Genomic DNA, 16,698 nt, shown 5'->3' on the forward strand with positions numbered 1-16,698 from the left:
CAATAAAAAAAGGGGGGGGGAGGGAACAACTGTTCTCTGCACAATTCAGTCTTCAACAGTATGATATATTTCATATCTAAGTATATGTATTCTAATCGCTGTAGGGTGTAATTCATTTGGATTATATCTGATGAGATATCAGATAAAGAGACAGAGAATAGGAGTTTGTGTAGAAAATGAATAGATCGAGAGGGGTTGCCGGGGCTAGTTGAAAGAGAAACTGAGTGAGACAGACAGACAGACGGCAGACAGACAGACAGACAGATAGACAGACAACAAAGATATAGAGTAAGAGGGACGAGGGTCGAGAGAGAGAGGGGAGAGAGAGAAAGAGAGAGAGAGAGAAGTGGGGAAAAAGAAAGAGAGTTATTTTGTACATTTGATTATGTACTCAATAAATGTTGACTGGAATCTCAATGCGATTTAGTCAGTAAAAGCCCCTGATAAAAGCCTCTTCGGTGGGTAATCAAATAATAATCATATACACCTACTGACAGAAACAGGAAAAATAAGAAAGAAAGAAAGGAATTGCGATGTACTGGCTGTGGTTCCGAGCTCTCACAGTGGGGATTTTTTTTTTAAGCATCCCGAATTTCAGATAGGGAAATCTGCCGAGACAAGACGGTAATTTCACTGATACGGAATAAGGAAGAAGCAATGCAGTATTCATCAGAAACACGGAAGAAAATACAGTCAGATTGAACCAGTAACGAAACCTTAATTGACGCGTGGCGATGTACTGTGGGAACGTACACTTCGTCATGCCGGAGAACCACAGTGGCAAATTCGATTCAAATAATCTGCCAACCTGTCCTTATAAGAAAGTGTATATTACACACACACACACACACACACACACACACACACACACACACACACACACACACACACACACACACACACACACACACACACACACTACACTACACACACACACACACACACACACACACACACACACACACACACACACACACACACACACACACACACACACACACACACACAGAGGGAATTTTCAATCCTTTGATCGGACCCTAGCTGTTGGGGTAAGTTGGGTGAAAAAAAAAAAAAAATGTTGGTATTAAACACCAAAAATTGAAATGCAAACAAAAATTGAAACAATGAAATCGGTGATAAGAACAGATGAAAAAACACGATAATATCATTTTGTAACCTTATCATTTGACGAATTTTCCCCAGTTTCAAACATACTCTCCTGCTTCAACAAACTGCAAAAATTGATAACTGATTTCGGATTCAAATATTTTATGGAATGAACTCGATCATTACGAAAATCTGCAAATTTCGACCTTTCCGCCAAAACAAAATGTAGGCTAATTCATCTCCAATCACATCCATATCGTAGTTACTACGGCAACTGAGTACACGCAACTGACGTGGAATATTGTGACGCCTGTATACCGATTCCAGCAGGTAATTTATGACTGCTACACCTGAACTGCACTGATGGTGAGATGTAACGATGATGTAGATTGGAAATATGTTTTTCGCTTCCAAAATTAGCTTGAAAGTTGCTATAATAATCATAGTCATTTATTACAGTTTTCCCAAGCGTTTCCGCCACATTTTTATTATGATTACTTAGACATTCCTGTCTGACATTTAAACATAAACTATTTTTTGCTCGAAAATGTCTGTGAATCCCTGACAGATTCATATCCAGTTTCTGTTAAAATATTTCTTATACAGTTTAACAATTGCGATTAAAACAAAAATCAATACCTAATATAGTTCAAATCAAATACCGTATAAATTGCAAGAATAATTATGTGTTGCAGATGATATCAAATCAGTCCAAAATCTAATCATTCGATCGTGTCTTCACCAGCACTGAGACAAGTCATCGACACCAGACATGAGATATTAATGTCTAGGGAATGGGTAGATATCTGTTTCCCTATAGACCTTGTTCGTTAGGAAACCGGAAGTCAGTGAAAAGTTCAGCCCCTTCACCTTGGGACGTCCGGGTAAGGCAACATGGCGACTCTGTCCGCTGAAACTGAAAGTGCGCTTGACTCAATGAAAGTTAAAGAACCGAAAGAGTATTTAAAAAAGAACGGACAACTGATAAGTGGCACGAAAGTTAAACTTGTTCGTCGTGCAAAAAATTTAAATTGGCGCGGAACCAGAAACGAGAAGGCGAAGTCAAGTCAGTTTCTGCTGTCACAGAGACATTTCTGCTGTCACAGCGACATCAACCTCACGCACATTTTTAACAACTGAAGAAAAAAATATCGCTCCTGTTTGTGACGAACAAGGTCTATAAATCACTGATGAATTATAGTATTTTCATTCACTGAGTTGGAATGATTGTTTTAAAACTTTAGATTACAATTTCTCCGGCCGAAATATCTACATTTTTTTATACCCCAAAATTTCACACCCATGCAGCAAACCCGATATTACCATTATATATATGATAGTCAGTCGTGCCCGATTATGACCATCAGAACAGCAGAGGAAGCACTAAGACACTCTCCACTATAATCAAATTCTAACAGTTCAACTGCTGTTCCGACTATTTGGGCTAGAATTTGAATATAGTGGAGAGTGTCTTGCCCAAGTTAATCCCCACTCTCTCGGCCAATAGGGTTTTAGGACAGTCGGCGTTGGGATGGTTCCCAAAGGCCAACTAGCCCACAGGGCTGCAGCACTAAGAGCCAGTGCAATTTTGCCTCCTAGTTTGAGAGTCATAGTCCTTCACAAAAGACTAAGCTGTAAATGATTTCCCATTCACTGGAGAAACCATTGATAAAGCTCCCACTTTGCTGTTGGCCCAAATGTAAACTTATGTCAATCTGTGATATAAGCCGAGTGTTGGGCCTGTATTACTACCATTACATGGCATTAAAAAGCTCCAAACGAGAGGAAGTTTTTTTTTAGTTTTCTGATTATCGAACAGATTTTAGTCTTTGCTCATAAGCAGTTTTGTACTTGTTCTGTTGAACTCGATGCACACTCACACACACACACACACACACACACACACACACACACACACACACACACACACACACACACACACACACACACACACACACACACACACACACACACACACACACACACACACAGCATAATATTATGCGTTTGTGTGTGCGCGCAGGCATGTGTGTTCTGTTTGCCTGTCAGCGTAAACTGACAATAACAAAAGGCCAAATACCAAAGCTTAACAATGTATCTACACCCAGGAAAAACATAAGTGAAACAATCCATCTGCCTTCTTCCATATAAGGTAAAGCAACAGCAGCTGCTCTTCACTGTGACAACAATTCTGTTGACAACGCTGCGACCTTCAAGTCGCGTAGTGACGTATTTCTCCTACGTCACAAGTTATTTTTGGACCAGGAAACCTAAAGGTGTTTTCTTTCGTTCTTTGAGTATCTCTATGAAAAACAAAACATGTACTTAAAAGAGAACAGAAGAAGAATATATACTTTGGGAGGAGGAAGAATTATACGCGGTCTTTGAAAGTCTGAAGACGGTTGCTCGATCGAAAACACATTTCAAAGGACTCATGCTATGACGTCAAAGATATTTCCTCCATTCATTTCGAATAGTTTTCATTGGTTGATATTTTTAACGCGTACAGTGATTGGTCAGAATTTTTACTGTTATTAAAAGCGGTCGGCAGGAATCGGGTCAGTTCGGAAGAAACTCCGAAAGGGAGCGGTTCTGTCTGCTCGCACATTTCATCTGTATTTTCACTGGAACTGATTCAGCAGAAAAGAAAGAAAATTGGGGATCACTAAGGAGAGTATCCACCTGCCGAAACAAACAAAAGGTAAGACTTCTTTATCATTATTTTATTTCATTTTTGATTGTGATGTGCCGGGAAGCAATCAGTGATGCGGCTTGCGATTGCTTAACATGTGGGCGTGGGGGGAAACCGAAATTCACTGTGCAACTTTCGCAGCTTGTTAAAGCTGGAAAGCGTTGTGAGAAAGGAAGCGGCATCGTCCACGGAACCAAGAAGTGATCCCGTGTCTCATGTGTAGATCCGGCTTCCCTGTCCAGAAACTGGTTTGTTAAAATGCCATCCATGATCCGGGACTCAGACCCACGTGAGTGCGGCCAGCGCGCGAGACAATCTGAGTCACACACACTCAGACGAACGTTTTGTCACGCGCTTCACGCATGCTAATTATTGTTTGCGCAAACGTCTTGTCTGTCAAACGAAGTATAATGTGGTCATTTCAACAACCCCTACCCCTGTATCCCACCCCACCCTTTCCGTCCTTTCTCCCCTTGGTGTGTTTTTTCCAATTTTGACCTCACCGATTTTTGTTTTTTCCGTCGCCCCCTTAACTCGGGGTCATGGCCAACTCAGATGGAGGCTCTGCGTGTGTGAGTGTGCGTGTGTGTAAAGCTTAGTGGAGTGAAGAGGGGAATCTCCGTCTGCCGCTGGCTCGCTTGAAACACGTGGGATGGGACTTGAGTTCGATGCGCATTTTACGTTTGTACGATTTTATTCATTCATTACCTCGGTGAAGGGGAGATACATGCCATGGAAAATATCGACTCTGACAAGGAGTCGTCAGTGTCGTCTTTGGGTTCATCAATTCGTGGTAAAGAGGTGGGGGTAGCCGTGAAGAGTGAGGAAGGGAGATCGTTGATAAGCCTTGGTGGGCTTGGTTCCGTTTCGAGAAGTGTCATCGGTGTGTTAGGGTGTGACAGCAGCGACAAAATGCCACCGGCATCTCAGAAACGGTGGGATTTTTTTTTTTTTTTTTTTTTCAATTACTTTTTATTTTTTCAGAGTCAAGATCATATAAAAATAATTCAGGTAGATTAAGAACACTTTTAACTACTTTTGAATTTAGTTTTGAAACAAAGGCCTTGAAATGGCGTGAAGGATGCCAGACTGGTAAATGAAAGAAAGAAAGAAATGATGAATGAATGAACAAGTCGATGACTAGGCTATCAGCAGCACTGATTAGAGTCTAGTCTAATGGTTCTCAGAAAATCCGTTTGTTTGCTTTGTTTTCTCCTGCACATGTCAATGAGAAAGTGTTCTGCCTGCATCTGATGCAATAGCTCACTAATTACTTTCACACACACACACACACACACACACACACACACACACACACACACATTTAAGATCATTGTTATAAACCATTTAGAATAATTATTCTGCTGACTTGAGAATGAATCATTTTCATTGCTTTAGTTTAAAAGGATCTGGGTCTTGTCAGCTCTCTGAATTAAATCAAAGCAGTATGGTTGATATTTACATTGAACTATATATATATGTATATATATATATAGAGAGAGAGAGAGAGAGAGAGAGAGAGACACGCACACACACACATGGTATTGGTACTATGGTTCTAATTTGTTTTAATCATATAATGTGTATATGTATTACTGTTTACTGTTACTGCATAATATCAGTTTTGTTTAAGAAGTAACCATCACTTAAAAGTATTATTATTTTGAGTTTCAGTTTGCATGGTTGTGTGTGTATGTCTGTCTGTCACAGTGTCAGGCTGTCTGTTTGTCTGTCAGTCCATGTGTCGTGGCTGTTTGTGTACACATCATATGCATGTGACATCATGGTGTGAACCATTTCTGGAAAAAGGTTTTCTTTGAAAATCTGTGGGATAACTAAATTTAGCCCTGACTTTGACAACACAGGAACAGGACCTACCAAGACCTTCCGCAGACAGCGAGAGGGGAGCATCCACAGCCCGGCAGAGGCTCAGGATCTGGGTTCATCCAGTTCCACTTTCAGCCCGCCAGGAGAACTGCTACATTTACTTCCCATCCTCCCCTACGCCCAGCTGCACAACAGGCAGCAGCGAGTCAACGAAAGGTGGGTCTGTTTTGAAAGGAGTAAAAGCCAAGTTGTGGTGAATCCATTGACAGCTCTTTGAAAACACTTACACCCACTGCACAACCACCTACCCACACATATACACCAACCATTCATCCACCCACACATTCACACACCCACAGACACACACACATACCCAACACACAGACATACCCACCCAACCCAAACACACACACACACACACACACACACACACACACACACACACATTCATCCACCCACACATTCACACACCCACAGACACACACACATACCCAACACACAGACATACCCTCCCAGCCCCAACACACACACACACACACACACACACACACACACACACACACACACACACACAATGTTTTGTCATTATTTAGAAAAGTCTTCATAGTAATGTAATTTGATACTTATTAGAAACATTTTCAAATAGTATCCATAGCGTCTTGACAATAGTAATGTGTTTTTGCATTCCAATTTTTTAACAGTTAAGTACAAAGTAGGCTGCATTATCTGCTTTCAGGTGCGGAGCTCAACCAGTACAATGGATTATATGCCCAGCCCTGAGAGTTTCTGCACCCCAGATATCATGAAGTCTGCATATGTCAACAGTCCCAGCAGTTTCTCTCTCTATGACCAGGACCAACACACCATGCACTCTTCTCCCAGTGACACAGCTAGGACTCTTATCGGACAGGTGTGCACCTTCCAAGACAGGTCCACAGTGCCAACCGGGGAATCCGAATTTGACCTCCACCCTCAGTATGAGAACTCCAACAACTTGGCGAGGTACTTTGGTAGTGCCCTGGCCACGAGTATACCGGCAGAAACCCACAGTGAAAACAGCCAAGGTTTCCAGAGTGGTGCTTTTAAACAAGAGCTGGTGACCATATCTCAGCAAGACCTGAACACGCTGAAACCAGGACCAACACTGACAGAGCTGAACATGGACCCCTATCTCTTTGAGGACAGTGACAGTATCCCCTTCAGTGAGGGAGGGAAGTTGCAGCCAGCTTCTGCCTTGTCGCAACAAGAACTAGTGCCCGAAATGGGGCCCAAAACATTCACCCCTCTTAAAACGGTGAAGACCAATCAAAGCCCCGCAGCCATAGTGCGGATGCTGCAGCAATCTGTTCCCAGCCACACTTCCACTGCATCCTTGTCTGAACTGTTGAACAAAAACAGGATACAGAATGTGGCGGTTGTGTCTCCGATCCCTTCCCCCACCACCACCATCACCACCTCCACCATCAAAACAGAGCCGGCCGAAATGGACAGTGGTACTCCCGTTGACAGCAACCCTTGCTTGTATAAGATCCTTAGTTCTCCCTCTCAGCAGCAGGCTTCTGCCCCTGTGAGATCCCCCCCAGCCCAGCCCCACTCTCTACCTTCTTCCGTATCTCAGGCAGTGCCAGTGATAGGTCAGAGCCGGCCCCCTGCCCTAGGTCAAGTGGGCAAGTCTGGGTCAGTGGAGGAGAAGTGGAAGGAGATTGAGAAGTTCATTCATGATCCCAGCACTGACCTTCCCCTGTCTGCCACTTCTGCCACAGACAGAAAGCGGAAACGGCGTGGTGAGTGGTTGTATGTTTCGTGGTGTCATCATCTGCCTTTTACTCACTGTCTCTCACCTCTTGGTCCGTGTCTCTGTCTTGTTCTTTCTCCTTTTGTCTGCCTCTCTCATGTGTCTCTCAGGTTCTGTCTGACTACCTCCCTCCATCCCCTCCCAGCTCTCTGTCTCCGTCCTGTGTCTCTCTGTCTCTCTCTCTCTTGTATTTATTCTGTTATTTCTTTTTCTCTCTCTCTTGATTTTCTCTCTCCAACCTCCTACACACCACTCCCACTTTCTCTCACACCACACACACACACACACACTCCTGCAACACACACACACACACACACACACACACACACACACACACACACACACACACACACAGATGAGAGAGACACACTCAGAGACATATTCTGCAGCCTTGTAAGTAGAGTTTCCTGGTTTTATGGTGATGTGAATGTTAGCTCAATAATCATTACATTCATGCAGTCATTACATATATAGGTTTTCATGTTTATTTTCACCATGCATTCAGTTTCACATCATGTGTCAGTCACAAGAAAGTACATTCTGGAGACGCATTGTAACACATTGCATTGTTGGTTGTATTTTCTTATCATTGTCATTGTTTCATACTTTGTAATGGGCTGGAATTTTTTTATGTTGACAGTATACAGATATATGAACACTAATATCGAATATGATGATAATGATTTTTATATGTACTCACACAATGGATTTCTAGTTGTGTATTTGGAGATTTTCACAAAACACCTCAGGAATTTATCGTATTATCTCACACTGGTATATTTTTCGGAATGATGTCCCTCCAGACATGCCTCATCAACTCCATCTGTAAGGTATCATCAAAAACAAAAATAATACATATCGATAAAATAATTCTAAGTATACCGCTGAAGCCACGCCTCTTTCGTCCTCGATTAGCATTCGTGTGTTTTTGACAGAGAGAGAGAGAGAGAGTTTTATGTTATGGCTTGACAGTTTGGCAAGCGGGAATCCCCAGCTGGTAAAGTTCGAGACGGCAGACGGGCCACTCCTTTTGGGGCTCTTTGCCAAAAAAACAAAACAAAAAAACAAACAAACAAACAAAAAAAAAATGTTTGCCTCCTGCTCAGAATCCACGTCCGTGAGGAGTGGTCTAACCAGACGAACTCCACGTCACCGGCGACTTGAGAGAGAAGAGGAGGGGGAGGATAGGATGATGGGGAAGGAGGCTTCTTTAATCAGTGGCAATGCAAACTGGGCGGGGCGTTGGTCAGGGGAAGCCACTCATTGTCAAGCTGTTCACTCTCTGTCGCTCTTGTCAAATGTCAACATCCCCCCAACTCTCAGTTAAATTGAACAATGAGATAACCGTAAGAGCACAGCTGATGCATGAATCAGACCTTTAGAAAACCTTCCGACTCAGGTCTCCTCCCATTCCTGTGGATCACGAAGTACACGGACAGTACCCTGTGTGTGTGGGCGTACGCCTACCGGTCCGACCGATTTCCCGATGTCTGTGGTAATCGCCTGTCACCTGTGGGTTTGATTGGGCACATTAACCGTCAAAGCCGCTTCAGTGTTTTCGCTGACTTTGTCACGCCCACGTTTAGGGCTCTGTCGTCATGGCTGGCATAATCTGCTTTTATTGTTCTTGTTTTTTCTTAATTAACTATCCTCCATTTACATACCATCGATCCTTAATTGTTTTCATATTCCATAGCGGGAAATGCAAAATTAACGAGACCACACACATGTCCACACACGCACACATACGCGCACACACACACACACACACACACACACACACACACACACAAACTGATGCACATGCATACGTACACACACACGGACACACGAGAGGATACATGGGAAACCCAAACCGAGTGCTTCAGGTTCAAGACGAACAAAACAACAACGGGGGAAAAAAGCACAAAAGAATCTAAAAGGAGTGGCAACAATCTGTGAAGGGGTGTCTGGTCCAAAGGTCACTGCATGGTTAACTAGGTGACTGTGTGTGTGTGTGTGTGTGTGTGTGTGTGTGTGTGTGTGTGTGTGAGGGATCACAATGACATGTGAAAGAACACACTTTAAAAAAGCTATTATTTTTTACATAATACCAATAACAAAAAAGTCATTATTTTTTTCATAATACCAAACGCTACAAATGCATGTATATTAGTATGTGCACTTGTACACATACTCTTAAACATAGGAGTAAGGAGTATATATCAGTATTATCATACATGTACACACCAGTACACATGCACAGAACTATGGACAGCAAAATGCTCCCACACGCACACACATCCCGTGCCCCGCCCTCCCCACACACACACATCTAATATCATACGTGATAAATATATATATATATGTGTGTGTGTGTGTGTGTGTGTGTGTGTGTGTACCAGTTGAACTGAGGTAATTTCCAGCAAGCAAAACATGAACCATTGTTCAAGACAAGATGTACTGCAGACAATTCACATAGAATATCAACATAGAAAAGGCTTTAAAACTCAATACCACTCTGAAACAGTAAGTTTACAAGTTAACATAAAGAATGTATGAAACAAAAGAGTTGATGTCACAAAATACATTTTGTATATTTTAGGGTCAACGTCTCTTCACTTCTGTTCTTCTTTGACGTTTTTTTTGTTCGCTGTTCACTTTATTACCTGTAGTATTCAATTAATGTGGGGTATTTGTTTTGACACAAAATGTTACAGCCCTTGTATGAAAAGCTTATGATTACACTTCAAGATTCTCAATATTTGTTTGTCAGCAATTTAGAGATTGCACTGAATTATGTTTTCAGGTTCCGGTGGCTCCCCAGTCATGTCAGATGAAGAGTCTGTGAAGTCCCAGCGGATGGAAAGCATCTCTGATGATGACTCTGATTCAGATGATGACTCGGATGTCAGTGACACACCTTTTGAGGAATCTCTGACAGAACTGGCCAAGAAGAGCAAGCAGTATTTCTGGCAGTACAACATCCAAGCTAAGGGCCCCAAAGGCACCCGCTTACAGTTGACTATCAGTGATGATGACCCTCATCGTCCTAGTCATTTTGAAGACCCTGTGTTCGACCCGTCCAACACAAGTCTGGTGGGAATCCGACATGGAGGAAAGGCGAGGAAAGGAGATGGCAACGAAATCACCCCAAACCCCAGAAAACTGTACAACATTGGTCAGAAACTGTGCAGGCTGAATCGTGAGATAAACAATGTTCAGCTGGCTGCCAGCCTCCCAGCAAGTGTTCGCAGCAAGTCACGCAAGGAGAAGAACAAACTGTCGTCCCGTGCCTGTCGGTTGAAGAAGAAGGCACAACACGAGGCCAATAAAATCAAGCTGTTCGGGCTGAATTGTGAGCAAGGTGAGTCACATGGCAACACAAAAGTATCTTTAGCAAACAGGGTGAAAACAAGAATCTGTTGAATGTTGTTTTTTGGGGGTGTTTTTGTTTTGTTTTTGTTTCTTGTTATGTATCACTTTGTTCTATGGTTAGCTTGAACAACATATAACTTGAACAAAGCAGTAATATACAGAAAATGTTGTTTGCCTTGTTAAATGTTCTGCATTGTGAGCAAACTTTGGCTGAGGAAATTTTAAGTGTTCGGGCAGAAATTATTCTAGAATGGATAGCATCAAGTGAAAACAAAAATTTGCATTTGTGAAAAGGTGAAAAGGTTTGTAGAATTGGATCAAGCTTTGAGTACACAGAGTTGAGGCCGATTATGTAGAATAAATCATTTTTTTCCAATAACTGCTAATTGCAGTTGCTAACTGCTTGGGGTTTTTTTGGTGTGTGTGTGATTGTATATTTTTGTTATCATAAGCTGTTTGCATCACACACACACACACACACACACACACACACACACACACACACACACACACACACACACACACACATGAATTGTTAATGAAAGCCATACTTGGAACAGTGAAAACAAGAGTTCTTATTGTCAATTCTTTGTTGTGCAGGGGAGCTACTGGATGTTGTTCAACTGATCTGGCCCACACTCAAGGAGCGAGTGAAAAAACAGATGAAAGAGAATATTCCCTGCCCATCCGCTTCTCTTGCTCATCAGATCGACAGCATTATTAAAACACATTACAGTAAGTGAAAAGTATCCAGCAAATTTCAGCAGTGTAACAAAAGAAAAATTCTGACATGTAGAAAATGGCAATTGAAATGCAAATGAAACAGTTTTGATTTTTCTTTTGGAGCCCAAAGAAAAATCACAGAAATTGACATGTGTTTTATTTGATATCTTTGAAGCGTCATTCCAGACTGAGCATGAGATTACCATTTTGTTTACACTTAGCATTCTTATGCTCTTCATTACTTTAAATAATCAGTCATTCATTTTCTTACTATCAGCTTGACATGCTAACATACGTTTGCCTACAGTGAGCTAGTTGTTCATATTTTTCAAGGAAGTGGGCATTTTTCAAATAAAAACATGAAATGAAATTGAATACATAATAAATAACAGAAGTATGACAAGCAGTTCTTGTCACAAAGTTTCCATGAAATGAAATTGAATACATAATAAATAACAGAAGTATGACAAGCAGTCCTTGTCACAAAGTTTCATTGGGTGTGTTTGTTTTTATTGTGTTACAGAAACAAGGATGGCAGGGAACACTGCTGACTTTGTGAATCAAGTCATATCCAAGGTGGAGGAGGGGGACCCAGCAGGAGGTCTGGCCATAAAACTGAAGATGAAGTGAAATGAAGACTGCAGAAATCCTGTAGGCAGACAGTGGAACCTGTCTTACTCTTATGACATTCTATGAAGTGTGAAACAAGAGGAGTGGGGACGAATTCCTGTGATCCAAGACTGTGTGCGTGCGTGTGTGTGTGTGTGTGTGTGTGTGTGTGTGTGCAGTATGTGTGTGTATGTATGTCAGTTTGCAGATGCTTTTTAGGTTGGAAATTGAATCGAACTGTATTACAGAGTAACTGGGAGCTGAATTTGTGGACTCGTGTTACTTCCTTCTGAAGAGGCAGCTTATCTTCACAGACGTTGTCATCATGAAGCTTCATTTGATGTTCTCAAAACACTTGTGCATGTTGTTTGTTCAATGAAACTGATGCACATTCAGTCACAGACATATACAAAGATATTCTACACGGCGTGAGGGAACCAGGGGAGACTATTATGACTGATGAATGGCAAAGCTCATGACATGCAACTGAGAGACAGAAATGTGTTGGAATGAAATTTCTTGCCAAAGACGCTTTTTTTTTTCTTTCTTTTTTCAGTGTTCATTTTCTGTCTCCCATTCCCATGGTGTGTGATGTTCTGACATTGACATTTCAGTGATAAATAAAGATGCTGTCTTTATGCATTCGCTTGCAGTGACATGTATTTCCTTCATTGTCTCAAAGTTTGCACACAAAAAAGCTTTAAATTTGTCTACATTCTACTTTTGTTTTCTAAACTGGTTTATGACTTGTGGCATTTTCAAGGCATTGATACCCAGTTTCACTGCTGTAAGCTATCAGTTTAGATCATGCATTTATGTGTTGTATGTTGGTGGGTATGCTGAACTTTGTTATTGTGCTTGTATTTCAGTTTCAGATACTTTTAATTTGTATTTCATGATACATGCTACCAAAATTAAAGGAATTTGGACACACACACACTCACACTCACACACACACACACACACACACACACACACACACACACACACATTATCTTTGTCAAGATGCCAACATTGACAATAAAGAACTCCCAAACTAATGATAAGATTTATGTACTTAATCATCTGAAAACTGTTTATTTGTTGTTCTTTTTTTTAATTCAGGCAAGGACGTTGTTTTTTTTAAAAACAATCTTTTAGATTGCCTTATTTATATTGTACATGTATGAATGTGTGTCTGCATTTTTTACATTTATTTGCTTATTTATCATTGTTGTCTTTATTTATTTATTTTATTTATTTATTTATCTTTTTTTTAATTATATTATTATTATTTAGTTATTTATTCATTTTTATATATATATATATATATATATATATATATATACTTTTTTTTCTTCTTTTTTTTTACACCTATAGTTGACTTCATCAAGCTTTTGCGCTTTATACATATTATTATTATTAGTAGTAGGTTTTTTTATGTATTTATCTTTTCTTTTCTTTTATTCTTTTTTTTTCTCAAGGCCTGACTAAGCATGTTGGGTTACGCTGCTGGTCAGGCATCTGCTTGGCAGATGTGGTGTAGCGTATATGGATTTGTCCGAACTCAGTGACACTTCCTTGAGCTACTGAAACTGAAACTTAAACTGTACATGTATGTCTTACAGACTCTTCTTCATTGGACCTGCATTCTAAAATCTGTTATTCTGTGAAAATCGCTTTTTTCAAGTGGTGCAATTCTGTGCATTGTATACAATGTTTGAAAATGCTGGTTTTAATGAAAATGCTGAAAATACTTTGGGGCTCACAAAGGTAGTGCATTGTTTGGAATTGTTATTTGCAGACAGAATGGATGAAAGTAGAGCTAACAGCTTGTCATATGTGATGGGTGCTATAATGAAATTCAGACATAACTTTTTTTTGAAAGTCATGTGTTCATTCCTAGCAGTGCCTGACTGATTAAAAGTGGAGATTATATTCCAGTCACTAGCTGGACATGTTAATCACCTTAATCACCTTAATCCCTTTTGACTGTATTCATATACAGGAGATATAATATGCATGAAGAAGATCTACAATTTCTATTCAATAAACATGTCTGTCAGTGTTCTGTTGGTAATTTTTTTTTTAATGAACATGTCCAGCATGTGTTGCCCCTGAAAAGATCATAGTTGCCTAAATGATTGTGTAGAAAACACCTTTTTCACTTAAATGCTGCTCATTTGCAAGACATGAATTCACTTGAGTGTGACCACCCAAGAATGCAGACAACAGAAGAAATAGCACATAAGTATGTTTTCTTGAATGAACAAAAGAAAAAAAATTGCCATGTCCTCTGGCAAAAGGTTTTTGATGAGCCAAAACAAGGACCATCCACAAAGGTGACAGCGTTGTTCTGTTTTGTTTGTTTTTGTTGTTTTTTGTTTCTGTCGTTTCTTTTTTTGGGGGGTGGGGTTGGGGGGGGGGTGGTGGGGGGGGGGGTTGCAGTTGTATTTTCTTGTTAATCACCAATGGATGTAATCTCGTGACTAAAACCAGCTACTGTATCAGCAGCTGTTGTATCAATATGGCCAGTACTTTTCTTCTTTCTTTTTTCTCTTTGGATTCAGTTTAAAAACAGATTGGTATTCTCCCTGAAGATCTATTATTTTTAAAGGGAAGTTGGGGTTTTTTTGTTGTTGTTTTTTTTTTTTGTTGTTGTTGCTGTTTTTGTTGTCTTTAAGCCTCACAGAACCAAACTGTAGTTTTTATGCAGCTTTGAATCAGGATATGAATCCAAGAAGCAAAAGTAATGTTGTGTCACTTAACATAGAAAGGCAGTGTCGCTTTAACTTTGTCAGCATCTGTGACCGCATTAACACTGATCTTTTTAAAGAGAGATTGTGGCAAAAAGGGGACAGGGAAGGAAGGATGGAGGGAGAGGGGAATGAGACATAGAGAGGAATGACATGCATCAACAGTTTTCAGTGTGTGTGTGTGTGTGTGTTTGATGTGCATCTGCAGTTTTCATTAATGTGTGTGTGAAACAGAAGTTTCTATATATACTATTTCCCAGATCCTGCCTTAACTTACTACACATTTTCTGCTTTGTATTTTTTCTCTCTCACTGATTACCAACTGTGGTTTAAACTTTGATCAGCTGAGCATTTAACTCTGATATAAAAAAAAAAAAATTAGTCTACTTCTTTTTCTCCTTACAGATAATCTCTTTTGTATCTTATACAGATTGAGATAGATGGATAAATTTAAGACTCAAAGGCAAAATTAATAAAAAGGTAAACATATAGATAAAAAGATCATGACAAACATACAGGTAAACAGGCTAAAAATAGGTAAATTGGTAGAAAAAAAATTGATTATTTGGTCAATTATGATTACCTTACTTATCTTCTAGAGAAATTTCCATTCCTAATGCGTAGTCCTTTGAAGAGACCTGATCGACTGTCACCATTGTTTTGAAAGGCAGCTGCTTCTTGCACCCACATATACTCAAAGTTCTGAAAAGTACACCATAATGACATTCTGTAATTTGCAAATATATTTTTTCTCGTGACTTGGATGGATGGGTATCAATTTTGCTTAAAAGATTATATGCACAAAGTTGAATTCTGAAGAGATTACTGTGTTAAAATAGCAACTTCTTGTATTTTGGCTTCAGTATCTGGTTCATTTTAGAGTTCATATTTACGGTAATTTATTTTTGTGTAGCTTTTCTTCTCTCCTTTTATTTTTTGCTGCCTTTTTTTTTTTCTTCCCCCTACTTGTGTTTCTCCAGCTTCTTCTTTGCTTTATCTTATTACTTCCTCAGTCTGTTTTAAAGGAAAGATGGAAATATTTAACAGTACATATAAGGGGAATGCTTTTACTTATTATGTTGCAGTCCATTCCATTTGAGAACCATTGTTTTCAGTTGTTTGAACACTGCATTTTTTTCTGCTGCCATAGTGATCTTCATCAGTACTGACCTAATGATGAACCAAAGAAACGCATTTTGTAGAAGCATTATTTTGTGTGTGTGTGTGTGTGTGTGTGTTGATGATTATCATAATGATGATAATAATTAATGATGATGTTGATGTCATTATTACTGTTATTATTCTTATGAAAATATTATATATTTATGTTTTGATATTATCTTCAGTATATCTGTATTTAAGCATTTTTAATTTTGTGAATCGTGGAAACAAGAATAATGTGCAGTTTTAAAAATGGACAAAAGTCATTTATTATTTATGTATATAAACTGACTTGTCTTGAAAGAAAAGAAATCAGCAACTTAATTTTGTGTGCCATCTTGCATTATATTACAGAACATGTTTGCTTGTGTGTGTGTGTGTGTGTGTGAGGGAAAGAGACCATGCAATTAAGGCAGAATGTGGATGTAGCTTTTAATGTACAATATACTGTGAACCAATAAACATTACAAACATTGATACTGACAACAAAGTGCACATTGTATAACAGCTGCCAGCAGATCATATTGATTGATGTTAGTGTTACCTGGCTATAATCAGTCATTGTGCAACAGACCATTTCACTCACTCATCGTAATCATCAGTGATTCATCACATGATCTGCTGATGAATTAGTAGGGTGTGAAGGAGTGTTGGGAGAGAAGCATAAAAAGAGAAATAATGATAGCCACGAA

General features: G+C 39.8%; 1 protein-coding gene across 2 annotated transcripts; it reads left to right on the forward strand.

Moving 5' to 3' along the window:
- The first annotated feature begins 3,674 nt into the window (after positions 1 to 3,674).
- LOC143293636 (uncharacterized) lies at positions 3,675 to 16,330 on the forward strand. Of its 2 annotated transcripts, none has more exons than XM_076604739.1 (6): positions 3,675 to 3,808; positions 5,665 to 5,842; positions 6,363 to 7,410; positions 10,210 to 10,767; positions 11,379 to 11,513; positions 12,025 to 16,330. In XM_076604739.1, the coding sequence occupies exons 3-6, from the start codon at positions 6,384 to 6,386 to the stop codon at positions 12,129 to 12,131; spliced, it is 1,827 nt and encodes a 608-aa protein (XP_076460854.1). In that variant the 5' UTR covers positions 3,675 to 3,808; positions 5,665 to 5,842; positions 6,363 to 6,383; the 3' UTR covers positions 12,132 to 16,330. The 2 variants fall into 2 exon arrangements, with proteins under 2 accessions (XP_076460854.1, XP_076460853.1); XM_076604738.1 differs by lacking the exon at positions 3,675 to 3,808 and adding an exon at positions 3,895 to 4,734.
- Positions 16,331 to 16,698: the final 368 nt, after the last annotated feature.

The sequence above is a fragment of the Babylonia areolata genome, chromosome 19, assembly GCF_041734735.1.
Source record: "Babylonia areolata isolate BAREFJ2019XMU chromosome 19, ASM4173473v1, whole genome shotgun sequence".
Taxonomy (NCBI): domain Eukaryota; kingdom Metazoa; phylum Mollusca; class Gastropoda; order Neogastropoda; family Buccinidae; genus Babylonia; species Babylonia areolata.

What these genes read in the sequence shown, in the direction of transcription:
- LOC143293636 (XM_076604738.1), top strand. Translation starts at nt 4,532, where the DNA reads ATGGAAAATATCGACTCTGACAAGGAGTCGTCAGTGTCGTCTTTGGGT. An exon ending in CAGAAAGCGGAAACGGCGTG is followed by an intron (nt 7,411 to 10,209) that starts GTGAGTGGTTGT and finishes TTATGTTTTCAG; the next exon opens with GTTCCGGTGGCTCCCCAGTC. An exon ending in CGGGCTGAATTGTGAGCAAG is followed by an intron (nt 10,768 to 11,378) that starts GTGAGTCACATG and finishes TTTGTTGTGCAG; the next exon opens with GGGAGCTACTGGATGTTGTT.